The following is a 21,112-nucleotide window of genomic DNA, read 5'->3' as shown; positions in this document are numbered from 1 at the left end:
CCTCCCCCTCCTCCCCTTCCTCCTCCTCCTCCTCCTCCTCCTCTTCCTCCTTCTTTTTCCTCTTCTCCTCACCCTACTCTCTCTCTGCTTTAGTAGAAGTGGGAGGGATCCTGTACTAGAAGAAGGGAAAACTCTAGGAAGCTAAAAGCAGCAAATGACCACTATATCCTCATATTTAGTTGGTCACAAGTCCTGTCAACTTTATCTCTTAAATATCTCTTGAATTCGTCCCATCTCTTCTATTACTATTGTCAGTACCTTAGTTCAGGCCCTAATTGTGTCCCCCCAATACCAGTGAGTACCTGTATTGTAGAGATCATTACACTGTGTTGCAATCACTGACTTTTGTCTTCCCTGTTAGTCCATGTGTATCCTGAGGGCAGGCCTTTTTCCTTGTCATGTTCCTAATATCTAGCAGAGTGCTTGAATTGTCCTAGGCACTCAGTTAAGGTCGGTTGGATAAACAAACCAGGGTTATTAAATTCATCTGTCAGGATACTTGTGATAACTAGCCAGGATTTTAAAATCAGTTAAGAAGTTGCTAAAATTAAAAACAACAATAATAAAACCCCAGATCCTTCAGAACAAAATTCAAAAATTGGCCCAGAAAGCTCTTTGTGTTCTGTTTCCTCTCCCTCTGAAGCCAGAGGACTTTATTTTTTATTTCTATATTCCTAGTATGTAGCCAATACTGGCCACAGAGCTGAGGATATGGTAAATACTCGTATATCCTGGTTGTCCAAGTATGTCATAGCTAGTGGAGGGGTGGTTAGTGCCTTGGTCCTCAATTGGATCAGAGGTAATGCAACGTTTTAGACTACATTTAGGTCTTGCTTACACTCGACCACCTTTATTGTGTCCCTCAACAATGAACACATATTGAGCCCTTATTCTTCATGGTAGTGGGGCTACAAAGTAGGTGTCACATTTGTCCTCAAGGAGCATCAAATAGCCTTGAAGGGAGCTGAGGCAGACCTAAACACACTGGCAGTCAGGCAGACTCAAGAGAGCGGGAATGAGAAGGAAAGACCAACACAGCATGGTTCTCCCTGTGGCCTCTTTCCAAACTGTGTGAAAGTGAAGGTGGAGGGAGTTTTCCACGAGAGGCACTCATTTGTCCAAACTTGGTCAGCAGAATGAGGACAGAGTTTGATTTGAACAGGGGTTGCTTTACTGATATTTAGAATGTGGTCACTCTTGCTCTGCTTTATGTATCCTTGTTCAATGTTATTCTTTCCTTCTGTACCCTGTGTTGATTTTCACCTCCCTGGCCTCAGTCTGGCCCCTCCTGGGCCTTCCTGCCTGCCTTTCAGAGATGAGTGTAGATTTTGCTCGTGCCTCCCAACCTGAGTGAAATGTTCCATTCGCTAGGTCTGCTGCTCCTCACTTCATTAGCGTTCCTAATGTTTATAAAGCCAGGAGATAATATTTTTAGGTTCCATTTGGAGTTTCCTGGGCAGCCTCTCTCTAAGCCACTTAGGAAGTTTAGAAAAGAAGGTCATTGAAATGTTAGACGTTTTTCCACTGAACTTTGGTTAAGCAAATGGTCTTGAGATGATGTTCATACACTCCACAGGGCAGACTTTACTGGATGATAGGAAATTCTTTCTCTTTTATTTGTCTTCCCATCACCTTTGCAAGGCAGAGGGGTTTTATTTAAACAACTTCACTTAGATAACCTTTATTGAGATATAAGTCACAAGCTATACAATTCACCCATTTAAAGTGTACAATTTAAGGTTTTTAAATGTATTGACAGCATTGCACAAACATCACCACAGTTTAATTCAAGAACAGTGTTGTTCCTCCTAAAGGAAATTCCACACCTATTAGCAGTTAGTCCTATTCTCTTTCATCCTTCCACCCCTATGTCCTAGTAACCAATGGTCTAATTTTCATCTTTATAAATTTGTCCATTCTGGACTTCTCTTAGAGATGGAGTCATATATAGCATTTGTAACTGATTTCTTTCACTATTTTAAAGTTCATCCATGTCATAGCATATATCAGTACTTCATTCCTTTTTATCAGCAAATAATATTCCATTATATGGATATGCCACATTTCATTTATCCATCATTTAATGGACATTTGGGTTGTTTTTCTTTGTGTCTATTATAAATAATGCTGAACATTTATGTATAAGGTTTGGTGTGGACATGTTTTCATTTCTCTTGGGTATATACTTAGGAGTGGAATTGCTGGGTCATATGGTAACTCTGTGTTTAACTGTGTATTTTTGGAATTGACAAACTGGTTTCTGAAGTGGTTGCACCATTTTACATTCCCACCAGCCATGAATGAGGGGTCCAGTTTCTATATATCCTCATCAATACTTGTTATTATCTGTCTTTTTGATAGCTCTCATAGTGAATGTGGAGTAGCAGCTCATGGTGGTTTTGATTTACGTTTCCTTAATGATTAATTATGTTGATCATTTTTTTGTATGCTTATTAGCTATTTGTATATCTTCTTTGGAGAAATGTCTGTTCAAATCTTTGTTTTTAAATCAGGTGTCATCTTATTATTGAGTTGTAACATATCTTTTTTAGTCTGGACATAAGTTCCTTATCAGATACATGGTTTGCAAATATTTTCTCCCCTAGTATGGGTTGTCTTTTTATTTTCTTGATGTTATTCTCTGTAGCATAAAAGTTTTTATTTTGATTAGCCCAATTTATCTATTTGTGTGTGTGAGGGTATATGTATGTGTGTGTGCACGCTCTTGGTGTTATAACTAAGAAATCATTGCTTAACCCAAGGTTATGAAGATTTACTCTTGTAAACCTTGTTTTTGTATAAGAGTTTTATAGTTTTAGCTCTTATATTTAGGTCTATGATCCACCAGGAGTTAATTTTTGTGCATAGTGTGAGGGGGTTCAATTTCTTTCTTTTGCATATGTATATCTTGTTCCAGCAGTATTTGTGAAAAAGATTATTTTTTTCCGCATTGTCTTGGTACTTTTGTAGACAGAGATTTTATATATATATATATATATATAAAATCTATATAGGTGTATGTATATATATACTTATATTTATATTTATATATCACCTATATGAACTGACTTCTTAATGTATGGCATAAATAATAAATAACCATTTGTATTAAGTGGTTCTACAGCATTGCTCACTATGATGAATGAATAATTTTGGCCTGTGGTTTTTTTTTTAATTTTTTTTTTTTGAACCTGAGAAAGCCTCCCCAAATTTCCATTTACTGTTTATTTTAAGCCAGGTACTGCCAAATAGTTTACATACATTATCTTATTTAGATCTTATCAAAAAATTCTGTCAGTTATTACTAACACCATTTCGTAGACAAGTAATCTGAGCTTTATGTAGTTGAAGTAACTTGCCAAAAGTTACACCATTGGTAAATTATAGATCCTGAATTTGGGGTCAGGTCAGCCTGACTCTTGTGCAGGGCCCTGAGCAAGTTATGTGAAATAATAGTAACCAGAAGGCAACAGAAATTGTAATTTGTGAAGAATGCAAAATCTGAAAATCTAGCTAAGCTAAATGGTTATCAATTTTCTCATCTCTAAATAGGCACATAACCCCTTCTTCCTTACCTCCTGTATTATGATTAAAATGAAAGAAACATTATTTAATTTTTAATATACTTCAGTGTATTTATTCCAAGATAAAAAATCATCAGATGTTTCTAGGAAAGTTTCATCATAATTTTATGAATTAATTGTATAAATATTTAATCCAAGTTTGTTTGCCCAAGACATTAATATTTATGTTTAATTTTTAGGGTTTTTTTTTTGTCTTATCATCGATAGGTTTCAAAGAAAGTCACCAACAGTTATCTTGCAAACATCCTGAATCTATAGAGTTGCCATATATATAAGACTTTGAAGAGAATTAACATATTTAATTAAGCCATCTTGAAGGAAGAGCCGCTGTGAATCCAAGAGAAGCAGAAATGCCTCTTATATTGGAGATGTCAGTACATATTATACCCCAAATCAACCCTGCAAATCCTCTTCGCCATCTCTTTTCTCTTTCTCCCTTTTGTCAGGTGCTTGCTTGACCTTTGGTGAAGAATTTGGGTTATGTGTCTTTAGAACAATGAGATATTTTCCAGAATGTATTGTTTGTGTATGTGCAATGGCATGTCCTACTTGCCGTCAAGCGTCTACAACCATGTTATTATAAAATCCCAATATACATTATAGATAAAAAAAATTACGAATACGTGTTTTGTGACCAGCTGCTCTTATTTGTACTGCTTCCCAACATTTTCCTGCTGCAGCTGTGAGGAAGATATTCGGCAGACACTGACCGTTCTGAGTGTAAGAGTTTACTTCATGTCAGTTTCCCTTGCCCCTTAGCTCCCATGGGAAGAGAGCTGAGCCCTTTCTCTCCTTTCCCTTAATCCCCAATCCTGATTTCTGTCCTCTGATTCATCCTCGAGCTCAGGCAGATGCATCACTTGGGATCCTACTGCATGTACTCCCAATGACAGCTTCACTTATTCCTATTTTGAGTGGAGATGGGTAAGAGTTAATGCATTAATAGTCTCTTTTTCCCCACCATGCCTTCCCTCCTTCTCCTCCTAAACAGAGTTTCTTGGTGGGAAAATAATGACTCTGAAGGCTTATGGTACATAAGTGATAAAAGGTCTCATGAGAAGTCCAACAAATGATGACAAAAGACTTAGCAGGAGGAAACCACATTTGAAGCTTCCTGAGTGGCAGGTCAGAGTGATTTGGGACGTATGAATAATTTGAAAGAGCTGAGCCAATGTGTGTCTTCAGTATCTTGTACAGCTGTCTTGGATCAGAGTTGTGCGAAACACTGGAGAGTCTCTACCGTAGCCAGTCACTGCAGGCTGCAGGCTGTGGTGTGTGCCCTTCTAGACATTTCTCAGAGGTGCTAGAAAATGATGTTGATGAAAGTGCTTTGTGACCTTCCAGGCCAGACAAAGTCACACGATGCTGTTATATCAATCAGACGAAAGGAGCTATGCTTACTCACATTTAGTTCTGAGGTTTGGCACATAAAGGATTTAAAATGATCCATACTCTATGAAGAGAGCATGAAATGGATGTCTCCTAATGGTTTTTCTATGGGGTCCCATTTGCAGAATTACATGGCCAGCTTACCCTGAAGTCATTGCTTAAATAATCTGCTAACTGGAATGTATTGACATGAACTATCAATGCAGCTGCTCCATCTAGTCTGTTCTGAGCCCTTCCTCTTCCCAAAGAGAGGTTTCTTGCAATATTATTCAAAGCCTTAATTGGATTTAGAAAGCAGCTATTCTATCCTGCATAAAGTATGCTATTTTCCAAGACCTTAATAACGTTGTGTTTACCCAATGTACCCAATATCTCCATGACAGTGTTCACATTTACAATACATGTTTCTTATGTTCCTCCTCTTTGATTAAAGTGCATTGATTATATGCATCTGATATTTCTATTTGATTAATACGGCGCTCACACTTGTATTCATTTCCAATCATTCTTTTCTTTCTACCATGTTTTCTGTTTATCTCTGTTGTAACAGTTTATTCCTGCCATGTAGTTTATTTGACCTGTCCTTGATGAATTAACAGGTGTGATTTTTTTACACGCTCAATGCTCAATGGCTGCTTTGTATTCATACCAAGCAGTATCTTGAGGAGGCAGATCTATATAAAAATGCAGATCTATTTGTCTTCATTTATTATCCTGTTTTCTACATATCTTAGAGGACTTGAATGAGTCTACCTTAAGGCAAGATATTAGAATGGAGGTGCACTCTGGTAAAGGCAGATAATAAAGAACTTCTTGCCAGCCAGAATTTAATTTTACATCTTTCAATCCATTACGATCATTGTGAAGTGGGTATTTCACTTTAGTAGGTAGGAGTCTTGCCAGCAGAAAGTGACTGCCAAATGAATCAGTGTTTTCTCCCCCTTGGTCTCAGGTTGAAAGTTACGAATGCTTTTGTTGATATAATTATTTATTACTGTTCTGGCTGTTGCATTATCATGGAATCTTCTCTGTGTTTTTATGCCTCAATTTCTCTCTTTACATCAAAGGCACCCCTCCCCTCCCCCCCAATATTAGAAAAAGTTGAGCTTGTGATAGTAAAATAACAAGGAAAGAACTGACCCCAAATGTCATCATGGAGAGAAGTGAATTTATACAAGAATCACCAGAAAGGACTTTTGCTGCAAGGCTTTATGATTTAGGGATGGGAATCAGTCAATGACTTTGGCTGTTTTTAAATGTTTGGGGATTTGGCAGAGTTTAAATTCTGTTTTGCCAAGTGCTTTAATTTTTTTCTTTCTTTTTTTCTGCTAATTTAGAGGCCCTGAGTATTTCATGGGAAATTTAAATCATATGGGATTTCTTTATAATTTAGTCATCTACTCATTTGTATAGAATGTCCAAGAAGATTGGTGAGTCTTCTTAAAAACACTTGGAAGGAAATGTTTTATAGGGTCTAATGATTAAATTAGCTAGAAGTCTCAAAGACTGTTGTTGGTTTGAAAAGTTAAGCTCTAGAACTGTTAAAGATGTAGGAAATGGCTAGCCTAGTCTTCCATTTCATTATTAAAACAAAAAGTGATCTGAAAAGCGTGTGTATGTGTATGCGATTAGACTATTTCAAATGGAAAGAACTGTGTCATAAAATACGAATGCCCTTTTCCGAGCACACAGGCCATCTGTAGTGAAGCTGGCAGTCGGCCTGATTTTACTACCTCAGATCACATTGAAAAATCAAATGGTTGTTTTATTTACTCATCCATTTATTCATTATCTCATTAGTGTATTCATTTCTTCAGTTACCTACGCTTTCAACATTTATTAAGCAGTGACTGTGTTACTATGGCTAAGTCACTGTGTTTTAAGCTGGGAGTTAAAACTTGAGTCCAATGTTTCCTGTCCTTGAAGGGCTGAGATAGGTGAAGAATGCTCCTTCAGAGCCTGTATGTGCTGACTTGAAGCAGTTTGCTGTGAGAACGCAGAGGAGGACATGCAGGATCACATCCAGGAAGGGCCTGGAAACCATGGGCGGAGGTGGTGATGTTTGCTGCTGTATCTTGATGGATGATTGGCACAGGTGGACCAGGAATTTCCAGAAAGGGGAAAGCCTGTTAAAGTGCCCACAAGGGTGAAGCACTAAGGTGTGTTCAAGGGACTCGAACAAGTCCAGGATTGTTGGAGAGCAGGGTCCCTCTGCGGGAAAGACGTGAAATGTGGTTGATTGGTGGGCAGGGGCCAATTTTGACCTTTTGGGCTAGGCTTGGACTCCATCTGGTTAGCAATAAGGAGTCTTTGAAGGAATTTGTTATTTCTACGTCATGTTTAAAAAATTCTGGTTGCAATGTGTTCTCTTATTTCTGCTTTCCTATATGATTGATACCTTTCCGAGAAGCCTCAGCTTTACATACAGGTCTGAGGACGTCTACCGGGGTGGAGACCTGCCTGTAGCCCAGGCTCTCAGACTGAAGTTGTAAGTCTTTCATCAATGTTCCACTCTGGCGAGAGTGGCAGCACTTTCGGACTGTGATGTGGGTTTTTACATGGTGACACCAAAGCGTTTTACATGGTGACAGAAACTTTTCCTTCCCAAATTATTTATTTTTAAAATAATATCAATTTCATCTACTCCGTGAAGCTGGAGGTAGCTAAGGTCTGAGCTAGGGAAGAATGAACAAACGAAACAATATTGACAAAATGGCTTTTCAAAGGCTATGGGTTGGTGATGGGGAAGCTTCTGAGAAGTGGAACATTGACTTGTCTATCTCTAGGCGTTTTGCCGAAGTTTTGGACAGAGAAAAACTAATCAGGAGACCTGCATGGGGAGAGAGGCGTGTTATTTAATTAACTTTACAATGGGCTGACTTGAAGGCACGTGGTGGTTTAAATAGAGGGAGATAGTTGTCCCTTTTTGCAGGGCTAATTGTTGGGGAAAAGCAGGGTCTTTGTTCAGGCCCAGCATGAGGGCTCTGATCTCTTGGAGCCTAGGGCTGCCCCTGCTTATAATTTTAGACAGAGCTATTCAAGGCTGCTCTGTAGAGAAAAGAAGAACAAGAACAGTATTGTGTGTGCAGGATCAGTGCCCAAACCTCCCCAAAGTCACTAGGAAAAAAAGAAAGAACTAGGAGACCCGGCCATGTGCATTTTGGAGTAGTTCCCCATCATTTACTTGCTACCTTTGTTAGAAAGGGCAAAGCTACACTTTAATCATCTTGGAGCTGAGGTGGGGTGACTTAACTAAGCACCCCCAGAAAACCAATTAAGTCTACTTTCCCAATGATGTGGTGTTAATTTTGCCAAAATGGAGTGAGCAACTAGTGCGGAGACTGTGTTCCATGCTGCCAGCCCTGATGGCTAGGTGCCAGGCACTAGTAGTGCCAGAATACAAATTATGTAGCTGATGATCTCTAAATAGTGATATCTGTGTTGCTAAAGGGCAGCATAGGAGCAGTGATGTGCAGGCTGGTGGCAGAAGGGGCAATAGGAGATACTGCTCCCTAAGGTTCTTTGGGGCAACTGGGCAGCGCAGTTGACTTGTTGACACCAGCAACTTGTCAACTTGTTGACACCAGCAAGTAAAACACTTCTTCTGAATTCTGGGTAGCAAATCCAAGCTCAGAGGGAGTGCTACATGGGTTCAGCATTCTGTAGCTAAATGCATGTGTGTGGCACAACGAGAGATGATGGCTAGAGGTTCAGGTTTACAGTACAAGTCAGGCTATAAGAAAACTTTTGGCGGTCAGAGCAAGAGTTAGTCAAGGAAAATGTAAGGTAACACAAGAAAAGACTTCCATAAAGTGAATGCAATGGTGTACTGCCTAGAAGTGGGGCTAGTTTGGAGAATGCCCCAGCAGCATGAAATAGGGTATGCGCTGTACAGTATGTAAGATTCTGCTCAATTACTGACCAGCTTGAAAGCCAAATGACATTGCCACTTGTGTAAGGTCTTATTTTGCTCAGGTGGTACAAAAATCAACAAATGGGTATCACACCTGCAACCCAGAGTGGGAGAATCTGATACTGGGAGGAATCCTAGAGGGTGCATATGCCTCTATGCTGCTAATGTGTAATGTAGCTGTGAACATATGATGAGAACTTCCATAACCGTATTTCAAATCTGTATTAATAGGAATCAATCCCCTTTCATCCAAGGGGGTTGGTGTCAGGATTTGTGCAATTTGCACCCTCAGACCTAAAATTATCCTTATTATTATGTAATGATTTTAATGGCACACACCAAGAGTGGCCCCCATATTCTAATATCTTCAGAGAATACTACATGCCACAGTTTGGATGAACTTCCATGAAAATTTTATGCTCACTAAATTCAAAGTAACAATTATGATTTTTCAAATTTAAAATAGCAGTGCAGTGTTGTTGAGTGTGCACTCGGCATCCAACACAGTGCAAGTCACTTGGCACACATTCATTCCACATTCCAGTTTAACTTTGTGAACTGGATACTGTGATCAGCTCCATTCTATAGGTGGGGAAACTGAGGCTTTCTCAGGCCTAAGGACTGAAAGCTGGAGAACTGCCAGGATAAAATTCAAACTCTTTGTCTATCAGCTGCCAAAGCTCGTGTTCTTTCCCAATCTCCTACATTGCCACCTCAGTTATTTTAGAGTTGAAGTGCATTCCCTACAATTAGGAAACCAAAGCCTGATTAGTCAATTTGGCAAGAAACTGCAGGTCTTTGTATGGGCTACTATGAAGCATGGCAGACTTTTATTTGGAAGTGTCTCCTTACCTCCACACTTCAGTCAATTCAATTCAATTCAGTTAAAAAAAAATTCTCCACAAGAGAACACGTTAGCTCACTGAAAATGAGGAGTGTGTGTTGGAGATGCTGGACTTTTCCTGGATCTGGAATGGTTGTTGCCAGCCATCTGGTCTCTCTCAATGCTGTGGAATTCCCTGAAAGAAAAATCTATAATCTTTTTGATTTTTAAAAATTCTCAGCATTATTTAGAATTTTTAATATCTAGAAAGGGATCTCTCCTGGGAACCTGCCACAAGAGAGCTGCCTGCCCTGAGTGCTTTCCTCCCACAGTCTGTGGCCAACTCCCCAACCAGCTGCACCCCAGCCTCCTCCCCGAAGGGTCCCTTGTGGCGCTTCCCACCCAAGGTCTTTTTTGTGATGAAGTCTTTCAAGATAGTTTCCCAGTCTGGGGAAAACACATGTTTCTGATCAGTCTGATGAAGTACATTTCCATGAAGAAGTAACTTCTATATTTTCTACTTGCTTCATTCTCCACATTACCTATCATTACCTACGATTTCGAGCCCTGAACGCTTGAAAGTGCTTCACAGGCCTGGCTGATTAAATGGCGCCTTCTTGCATGTCACACGGGTTGGATTTGCTTTTCTCCTCTTCACCGACTTGAAGAAAGAAAGGTTTTCATTGTATAGGAGCCAATCCAGATAGATGAGATGTGAGCTGGGGTCTGTTCCACCTCATGCGTCATTGCCAGGACCATCCACTACATTCTGACTCCTTCACAAGGGGTGATGCAAGATGCGGAGAGAGCACACAGCTGGCTTCCTGTAAATTAAAGAAGGCTTCATCTCCTTCTGGCCCTTAAGAACAGAGAATTAAATGTGAGCTGTAATCCCAGAGAAGCTGACATATCCCTTCTTGAGGTTGTTTTTCAATTGTCAACTTTTTATTGGTGACATATTTGGTGCTCAATAAATTCTAAATAGGAATAATTATACTAGACTCCCTAGAGTTGTTTTTATGGATTTATCTTCCTATATATTTAGGAAACTCAGATTCTGGGCACATTTTTCAGGATAGCACACAGACAAAAAGAGGTTTGAAACAGCAAGGGAGTTTTAAAGTGCTCTTCTATTATTAGATTCCGCATTGGCAAAGGGAGGATTTGTATTAATTTATTAGGCCCCACTAACATTGTGCAGTGAAGGATGCTAAAGGTAAGGCAGAAATAGATTCCTGCATGAGAAGTTTGTAGATGACTATAATGATGTACTCAAAGAGTGCCAGTTTTACTGGCTAGTACGATGTTCTCAGTGTGGCACATACCATGTTTTCATGGGCGTGGTATATGGGCCTAGGTCTGGAGGAAGTGATCTAAAATAATGTGTGTTCATGATTCCCATCACAGCTCAGCTGCAATGGTGGACCCTAACCAAACCCAGTATTTCCTTGGTTTCTATGGTTTAAGGTGAGCCTGTTTTCCTGTTGCCACATCTCCATTATCCATTAGCAGATATAACTAATTGCAGAGATGGGTAGGCTGCTACAGTCCAGCTGGCAAGAGAGGTCAGGCTTTCTTTATGCGTTTCTGCACCACCTGTGAGGTGGTAGTGGCTTAGCTGACTCTCCCTGCCCTCCCCGTTCCCATCCCCACTCACAGCCCTTCCCCGTCTTCATTGTAGGGGATGCCAAGAGTATGTCCAAAGGATTCCAAAAATGCGGTGCTTCTGGGGACCTGACCAGTTATATAGTAAATTTGAGAAGGTGAAGGGGATTTGTAACAGGCTCTGGGCTCCCTGTAAAGCGTCTACCAGTCTATTCTTCCTCACAAAGATGGAGAAAATTGGGTTTATTTTATGTATTCTTTTATCTTACAAATTAGAGATATAGCAGGTATATCTTGCCTTCATGATTATCAGTGCAATGAAAAATTCAACTTAAAGTTCAGAAATTCCTGAAGGCTGTTTCTGAGCATCAGTTTGAGACTATGAACAGCATGCTGTGTAAGAGTTCAGACCAAGAACCAAACTACTGGTTTGTTTTGTGGTGAGCCAAATGACATTTTTCACAAACAGCTATACCCGCCTATGCTCAGGTGAAAAATAAAATGAATATGGTGGCCTTAGGTAACATTTTCCTTTAAGGGGATAGAGGCAGGGAATGAGACGAGCAGAATAAAAGTTTATAAAGGCCTTTTAGTTGGAAAAGAGTCACTTGGTTAGCAATTTAGTCTTAAACTTTGAGGAACTTTGGGTTTCACATTAGACAACAACAACAACAACAAAAAACGGATATCTGAGTTAAAATTCATATTTGGAATGTTAGGAAATTATCTGTTCATGAATGAAATAATCAACATTGAGCTCCCACTGTCTTGAGCTGAGCCACCTAGCTTATAATGAGGACTGGAGCTAGTTGCTGTCTTCAGGCAGCGCGGGAGGCAGACATGCACGTTCAAATAGGCACTAGGGGTGTGCTCAGGGGCACGTTGTGAGAATGGGGAGGAAAATTCTTTGCATAGGGCAAATGTCCATGTGGGGGAAAGAGTAAGGAATAGCCTCTGTGTTCAGTGTAGATTTTTGGCTTGACCTTCCCTTGCATCTTCTGTGACCTCCTGAGACCCTGTCACCTCCCTTCCACTCTGGGTCCTTTGCAACTCTTCCAGCTTGAAGACCTCCCATTGATTTGTTTTATTGTCATTCCATAACTATTGGTCATGCAGGACAATTAAATTGGCTCTATGAAGTACTGCATACATCGCCAGGCCTTAATTTCATTTTGGAATCTTGGGGATTTAAGTCCCAGAATGGTAAGGACATAGGATCACTGTAACTCTCTACCTCATCATGCTCCCCTCCCCCCTCATTTAACCTTCCACTGTTCTCAGATGAGAGTCTTTCTACTGTTTCCTCCTATACGATAGTCCCTTTTCCTGTCAAGGATATTTCTTCCTTTTCTAGTGCTACCTGCTTCCTTGGCCTGGCTTCCAGTATCAAGAACAGGATGGAGAAATTCTCCACCCCCATCTGCGCCTTCATCTCTAGGGTGGTAAATGCTAGTCCTTTGGGGCAATCGACTTGGCATTTCAAAATGAAAGGGAGAGGAGAAGGGGGAAGATTCCACAATAAAATTATCTTAATTTAAGATTCAGACCACAACTGCAGAGAACATCTGTTTTGAAGTCTGGTGTTGTCTTTGTAACCGAAGAGCAGAGCAGGGTAAGATCAGAGGAGAGCCTCAGTCTTCCAGCAGATGAAACCACCTGCATCCTGGGGAGGGGCCGGGATCCTGTTCTCAGGGGTGCAGAGCTCCTTACTAGGAGCCTGGTTTTCCGCTTCTGCCACGTTATTAAAGACCATCGGTTCTCCTGCCATCTATGCTAATGCCATCATCCCTGTACCTCCTCCAGAGGCCAATTTAAGACAACTTAAATTGGAATCCAAATTGCATGATCCCCAACGGCTCATGAGACAGCTTGCATTCTGCATGATCCCGGCCCAGGAGGGAGCAACATTCCCAGGAAATATGCTCAGGCTGCTTTGGGGAAGCAAACTGATGCTGGGCGTGGAGGAAGCCTTGGAACCCAATCACCTTGACAGGCAGCTCCTCACCTCTTTTTGTGTGATTGGGGTCTGATTTGCTGCAAGAGGAATACGTGATGTCTAAACTGGTAGATTTTAAAATGTCGCTTGGTCTGTGGATGGGGCCAATCCATCCCACATTGTTGGGGCTGCAGATGCAGCTGAATGGTTCATAATTACAGCCTAAAGAAACTGCAGATGGCAATAGAGCCAACCCAGGCCACTTTTCTCCTGACAGCCCATGCCAAGCTGTCTCCCACAGGGAATGATAGTGTGATTATTCTGCAATGTACTTGCCCAAAGGCAACACATTCAGTGCAGAGAAGATGGTCACATTTCTAGAAATTTATTTCTAAAAAAAGATATATTTCTAAACAAATGTTTTATCATCTATCTGTTCCGGTGTGTACATGGTATCCTGCTTCGTGTCTCAGGAGTGTCTGGTCACAGACCAAGCTGAATGACAGTGACTTTTCCTGCAACTGTGTTATCTGTAAACATAAGGAGCTGCCACGGAGAGAACTTTAATCAGGGGGACCCCGCTCTAGAATTGACACTGCCGTTTTCAGGCTGTGTGGCCTTGGGCAGAATGACTCTCTCGAGTTCATTATTTTTTTCTCTCTCTACAAGACTCGTATCTAGTGTTCACATGTGACAGGGCCAAGACCTCAGGTTTTGTCAAAGAGGAACCACAAATGTGGTCTTCCTTCTGAATTTGAACCATAGTTTTCCCGTGACTCTTAAAACAAATACGAATCTGCATTTTTCTCTTCTAATCAGGTAGTGCTGGAATTTCCCAACTGAGACTAAAGCTGGGTGTGTTCCCAAATCAGAAACTGAGGGAGGAGCTTGGGGGAGATTTTTAAATTAAACATGATAATTCTCCCTATCTCGCTACAGAGCTAGTTCAGGTAAATAGAGGGTCCAGGCGCCTCTGTAAAGAGGGTGACCATAGAGAATAGATTTAATATGATTTCTCAAATAACCTACCTTATACTGGATCTTAATAGCAGTAACAATGATTTAATATTAGCGGAGCACTTTTTCTGACTCAGACACTGTGCTAATCGCTTTGCATGCATTTTCTCATTCATCTTCCAAACCACCCGACATGGTGGGTGCTATGACTATCCCTACTTCATACATGGGGGGACCGAGTTTCGGGATTGTGTGACTTACGTGTAGTAATTCAGCCAGTGCGTTGGTAGGGTGAGAATTTGAACCTGAGTTTTATTCCAGAGCCGACACTATTCATTCTCATCTTGCTTTTATTGTGGAGAGCTTTTCCAGGCAAACAGGCCCCCAATCCTTCCCTCTCCCTGCCCATCCCTCCTCCCGGCTTCCCTCCTAACTGCAGCCCCTCTTATCGCTCATTGTTTATTGTACCATCTAAACAATAGCTAATGAGTCTGTATTACATGGTAGGGAGAGCCAGGGGTGATTTTATGCCCTGAAACAGAGATGAGGTTGTGACACAAAAAGGTTAAGTGGCTTTGGTGAGGTCACAGAGCCAGCCTGCAGTCAGCAACAGCACAGTTCTGAGTCCCCCACTTGGGTTCTTGAACTGACCCTAAGGCCTTTTGACACCAGAGTTTAATTAAGAGAGTTATTTTCATTTTCCTTTCTATCTCCAATTTTCCATTTTATTGCTGCTTGATAATGGTGGATATCGGAGCCCCAGGCATCTTTCTTTCTCCGTGTGCTTTTTAATGACTCAACTTATCAAATAGAAACCACTTGCTTTAGAGTTAAGCTTCAGAAGCCTGTTTCTGTGTGTGACAGGGACTGTTGCTTTTTCTCTGAGAAAAACAACCACAAACTTAGGTTGTTAAATGAGGATTTTTTTTTAAATCTTACATTTAAACCAGTAGTAAATCAACATCTGTGAGTCATAAACTTGTTATGGGTCAGCCGTTAGTGGTCTGAATGTTTTTGCATTTACCTCTAATAAAGTATTTTAGCATCATAGTTTAGCTTGATTTTTTTTGAATGCTTTAAGAATCAGCTATCATCTAGAAACAACTTGCCCAAGTGGATGGAAGGCAAGGCCCAGCTGATCTTGTTTTGCTGGTGGGGAAGCTTAGGCACAAGCGAAGCCTGGGTGCTGCGGAAAAGAGGCTCTGCTCTGCCATGCGGGACAAAGAGCAGACCTAGAGGCAGAGTCACTGACACTTTTTAGTTCATCTTTACCAGCCATAGATTATCAAACGCACTTAGACTTTGAATTAGAAAGAGTTGGTGGCAAAGTAGAAGCCCACAGTGTCCAGGAAGTTGATAGTTCATCATTCAACACATATTTATTGAGCATCTGCAATGTTTCAGGCACTGGGCTAGACATTGTTTATTTAGGGTGTGGTAAGACGGAAATGGCATCAAAAGTCTTAAAAGCATGTAGAAAAATCTACTTGTGTCCTAAAAAGAATACAATTTTCATTTATCAAAATTGATTAATCAAGTGGGATTCTTACAATATCTTAACTTGCCATATTAGTGCCCCTTGTCCCAAGCAAAATTTCAACGGGATCTGAGGTTAGATGCCTAACTTCTGATAACGTCAATATTCATGATTAGCTCACGTAGAAGTAACCTTCTTGGAGGTCTATGGTGGCCTTTGTCTGTCTCCCCAATGCTGCTGTTTTACCCAACCCCGTTCCTTGACTGGGACCTTCAAACATTTTGAGCTTCTGTGCTTTAGGACTGTTGTTAGAAAAGGATGATTGACAAGTGGAGTTGTCACTGTTGAAGAATTGAAGGAATAAATCGCCCCACTGCTAAAGTGAAAAGTGTTTACAGTTTAATCAGGGAGGGCTCTTCTAGTATCTAATTTGGGTTGGGGGTAGGGGGTGTTAGCAGCAGTGTTTGGCTAGCCTGGAGAAGAAACCTGAGGAGCCAACTGGGGAAGAGAGAAAGCACTTGTTCTCAGGAAGCTGCTTTTGAAAATAGAGAAGTCCTCATACTTGAATTAAAAAAAAATTTTTTTTCTTAAAACAACATCAATAAAACAAAAGCCCTCAAAACAACATTTGATTTGCTCAGTTCTTCTGCTGATGTATTCTTAGTGGGTAAGGCAGAAATGGCTGGAGATCCTTTTCTTTGCTGTTCATTTGGGTGTGTGAATATACAATTCATTCATCAGCTGTATCCTGCAGCTTTTCCCCGGATCAGAAATGTGTGTTCTTGTCATCTGGGGGCCATCATTGCTTTCTCATACCTTTTAGAACCACAGCTGGATTACAACAATCCTTCAAAAATTAGAATTATCGCATACGAATATTTTCCTCTGGTTACTGAAGGAGGGGCATAATCAATCTGAAGTGTGAACCAGAAGCTCAAGATTTATTTTCTTTTCCTGGCTCCTTCCCTCATTTGCTGTAGGAAATGTGCAAGTCACAAATGCTTCAAGGAGACAAAGCTGGGATTAGACAACGGTAAGTAAGCAGGTGTATTAAAACTTATCAGAGGCAGAGGTTACAGTTACAGGCAGGTGGTGGGAGTTCAACATATGCTTAGAAATCAGGGAAAAATATTAAAAATAACTTTCTCCGAGGTTGTACAGAAAAATTTTACTCAAAGATAGATCTCAATGTCTGGCTGTGGCTCTGCTTGGGTGCAGATGTATGTACCTTTATATCTACTGGTTGATTTACTAATTAGGACCAACTATCTCCACTTATGACAATCAATGTATTCATGGCAAATCATCAATCATTTAGGACCATGTTGTGGCTTCTGAAGTGTTCTGAAGTTCCCGCTGGAACAGTGGCTGTGCACTCTGGTTCTGTCATGGCTGGAGATGATGTACTCCAGAAACTCAAAGCCACAGAGCCTTTACATCACTTTTTTGGTGGTAGTAGTGGTAGGGTTGTCAGTTTTATCTAGCAGAGGAGAGTCTATGAACGGAAGGACAAAACTTTGGCTAATGGTGACATAATTAGAGGGACAGAATAATAGCTTCCCCTTCCACAACACCACTGCTGTAGGTAAAATGAAAGCTTATGAAAGCCCAGGACTGGGTTCTAGTTTGGGGGCCCTGTTCTCAACTCCCCCAGTGATACAGTGGAATTTGGGCCTTTGTTTTGGGGTCTCCAGTAGGCTGCCCTGGGTTTGGTGCTTATCAAGGACAGGTCCATCTTTTCTGAACGATTTCACGAGTGGACTCTGAAAAATCAAAGGCTCTCCAGAAACAAAGTCCCGATTCCTGACTCATTAACCCGCTGGAGTCCAATATTCCTAAAGCCCTCTGAGGACATGGGCTCTCCAGTCTCCTGCGCCTGCTCGCACGCACGCCCCTTCATCCGCATGCCTCACGTCCTGTGTGTCAGTGTTCGTGAATGAATGATGTACACGCACTAGGAAAACTATGCTGCTACCGGGAGGGGGCCTGAGCGGGTGACCAACTCCTCAAGAATGCGTGGAGAATCAGGGGGACTTTCCCGAAGTGGTTGGAGAGCCTCTGCACGCAGCCTGCTCTCCCCAAACCCTGCGCGCCCTTGCCAGGGAGCCCCTGCCCGCCGGCTGCGCGCCCCTGACTGTTGCTGCTCCTCGGCGCTCCGGGGCTTGGAGGAGCGAGTTGGCGCCCGCAGCTCCGCCCACCTTCCTTTCGCTTTGGGCGACCGCTAGTGATTGGCCACGAGTCCTGGTCCCGCCCCCCGGGCCGCCCCGCCTCCCCGCTCCCCCCCGCGGAGATCCTGGGGGATTGAGGGGGGGCAGGGGGGGGGCGTAGACCCAGCTCTGGGCTCTGGGCTCTGAGCTCTGGGCCGCGAGAAACGCCCTAAAGAGGAGGGGAGAGCGCGCGCGAGAGGGAGGGCAGGCAAGCGGCTCAGGGGAGCGGGGACGAGCGGAGGCAGCGGGCAGCCGAGCAGAGGGAGCGGGCGCGGGCGAGGTGGGAGCGGCGCGGCGCAGGCGAGCCTGGGACCCGGAGCGCGCGCACTTTCCCGCAAAGTGCCAACTTGCCCGGAGAGTGCCAGGCGCACCTTCTGGGCGCAGGGGAAAGTCAGCGGGAATTTGAGATTTTAGGGAAGAAAGTCGGATTGCCCCCCCGTCCCCTTTCCCCCTGTTACGAATTCCCATTAAAAAGAAAAACAAGAATAACAGCAAACTTACTATCATCCTATCCGTCCACCACTGCTGGCACCATGAAGGCGGCCGTCGATCTCAAACCGACTCTCACCATTATCAAGACGGAAAAAGTCGACCTGGAGCTTTTCCCCTCCCCGGGTGAGTGGTGACTGCAGAGGCGCCCACCCCAGCTCTCTGCTGGGGTCTCCTCCGCTTCTCTTCCCCCCACCCCCCACGATTTCCTTCCAGGCAGTGCCTGATGGGGCAGTGCTGGTGGCCGCTGGAGAGAGGCAGAGAAGAGGAGGACTGTTGGTGGCCTGAGACCCTTGTTTGGGGGGTGGTATTTATTTTCACAGCTGTGTTCTTGTGAGGAGTGGGAAAAAAGCTTATAGAATGTCCGGCACCCCCATTCCTGCTTCTTTATTTTACCAAATGAGCAAGAACCCTCTGGCCTCATTCCTTAATGTTGGGGGGATGGACACTGCCACCGAAGACATCATTCCCCTGACCCTGCATCCCCCAGAACTGGAGCTGGATGGAGGGCCTTGGGCAGTAAGAGCCAAAACGGTGGCTAAGTGGCACGTCTTCAAGCACATTTTCAAATGTCTTGCCTTCCTGAGCTCCCCTGTCACATGTCCCCTTGCTTTCTAGCTCCTCTTTTCTGGGTTGAGGACAAGGAGATGGGAGGGCAACTAAGATGATCATCTTAACTTCAGGGAATATCCTGATTCTGTCCACGCAGATCATTCAGTTTATCCATCTTTCTAATCTGCCATGAATTTGTCCTCTGGTACCAAAGATGTGTTAGAAGAGGGAAAACATCCCAACACTAAATGTGACTTTGGGTCTTTGGTTGGTGGTGTTATCCAGCTCTTCGATTTGAAGGATTTGAAGAAGAAAGGGATAGGAAAGAAATTTCATTTTGTCTTAGGCACAGCTTTTGGTGCTAAGCAGTTTAATGGAGTCTGGTCCTTCGGAATCCTTGGAATCAATGCAGTTTAAGAAGAAAATATGCTTTCTTTTAGGATAGGGAACTGCCAGCTATCCTTAGAGAGTAGTGATTTTGGAGGTCAAGGTATATAGAAAGATACAGAGAAAAGGTGATGCTTTCTGGAAAATAATGAATTGCCTTAATGTGCTGCTGTGTTGTATGTGATTATCAATAAGTTTAGCTGCTGCTCCCCATGGCAAACACTTCTTTGCCTCTGCCAGAAATAGTTGCTTATTTTTAAGTCTTTGTGAATCTGCTTAAACTTTCAACAGAAGCCAAGCCGATGTTTTGTCATTTGGAGGTCTTGCAGAAATGTTACTAAAGACATGGCCATGTCCTCCCCTCTTAGACCCCCTAACATTCAACCTCAGTATTGACAACTGGGAACTGTACAAAGAAGGCTAAGTTGTTTGTTGTCACAAGGGTGACGATGGATGGTGAGAGCAATACTGAGATCATCTAGAACCATAGAGACGTTTCAGGCACTTAGACCTACAATTCAGAAATGATGTCGCTATGATGGTTGCATTTGGGGGTTCAAGAAAGCCAGAATAAATTCTGTTACTCACAACTGATTCAAACCATATATATAAGAAATGAAAGGATAGTTCCAAGCTGAGATATAAACTCAACTAATAGGTCTTTCCCTTCAGAATGGCTTGTTTATATGTGTGTTTATGGAGAAGAGACAGATTGGGTCATCTGGGAAATATCGTGTGGATATGTCAGTCCACACACCTACGTGGATTTTGTGTGCTGGGAATGAGGAAGAGTCCCTGGCAGCACAGGTTTTTGATTACAGTAAACAGCTGAAACAATTTTTTTTGGGGGTGGTGGTGCGGGGGGAGGGTGATTTAATATCAAATATTAGAGATTTTCAGTATATTGAGCTGTTTTTTTGAGTATTGATAAAAATGAACCCTGGCCATGTAACTTCCCTTAGTTCTTCCATCTGTAAAATGGGTAGAGTAAGGTCTAATGCTCCAGTCACATCCATTATAATAAGTGCCTTTATATGCCTCTCTTTTTCAAAAAAGGTCTACAAGCCATTGATCATATTTTGTCAGCAGCCTTCAGTACAGATTTCAACTGGTCAGAGGAATTGGGCAGTCTTCTGTCATTCATTGTAATGAGATGTGATTTCTGGCACTATCTTGGGGAAAATAAAAGGAGAAACTTGAAAATATAGAGAGACTATAATAACTAAGTGTTAGTTAATTTTTTTCTGGGTGTTTAGTAGCATATATGTGAATATTATATTCATACCTCAGACAGGTAAGAGGGAAATAGTAGCACGGAGAAGGTAAGTCACTTACCCAAGAATATCTAAAGAATATCTAGTGAGCCAGTGGCTGAAGTAAAATGAACCCCTGTTTCTAATTTCTCAGTGTATGTTGCCTTGAGTAATATGCAAGTTACCTTTGCAAAGCTCAGCAAAGAAACTTCAGTTGCAACTTAAACTTGCAGGTGCAAGAATGGAAAAAACATTGGCCAGGCTGGCTGCTTTTGTTGTAGGGAGAAGACTCTGGGTAAATGGGGATTTGCTTTGCCCATCAGACCATACAGGACATGTGTTTAAAGTTTAACTTCTTGCAGCGTGGCTTTGTGTCCACAGCTGTAACTTAAATATTTGTCAGAATGATTCTCTGGGTTGTTTAGTTTCTTATGTGTGGAGACAGCTAGTTTGGGATCTTATCTGGTTTAAATAATTAAACCAGACCCCCCCTCTCCTTTTCCCTTTCCATTATGTGAGACTGGGGGGGGGAGAGAGAGA

At 42.2% G+C, this 21,112-nt stretch overlaps 1 protein-coding gene across 7 annotated transcripts in view; it reads left to right on the top strand.

Moving 5' to 3' along the window:
• The window catches only part of ETS1 (ETS proto-oncogene 1, transcription factor), a 137,420-nt gene that overhangs the window by 53,840 nt on the left and 62,468 nt on the right, over window positions 1-21,112 (top strand). For 2 of the 7 annotated variants that reach the window (XM_019660188.1, XM_019660184.1), the window contains exon 1: window positions 18,121-18,506. The exons of 4 other annotated variants lie outside the window; for them this stretch is intronic. In XM_019660188.1, coding sequence (XP_019515733.1) covers window positions 18,425-18,506 — 82 coding nt within the window. In that variant the 5' untranslated portion in view covers window positions 18,121-18,424. Of the gene's footprint in view, window positions 1-18,120; window positions 18,507-21,112 lie in introns of those variants that run through there. One more of the 7 variants, XM_019660186.1, reaches the window with a different exon arrangement.

Source organism: Hipposideros armiger, unplaced genomic scaffold (assembly GCF_001890085.2).
Source record: "Hipposideros armiger isolate ML-2016 unplaced genomic scaffold, ASM189008v1 scaffold_313, whole genome shotgun sequence".
In the NCBI taxonomy this organism is placed as follows: domain Eukaryota; kingdom Metazoa; phylum Chordata; class Mammalia; order Chiroptera; family Hipposideridae; genus Hipposideros; species Hipposideros armiger.
The sequence above is the reverse complement of the archived record's forward strand: the minus strand, read 5'-3'. Positions and strand labels throughout refer to the sequence as shown.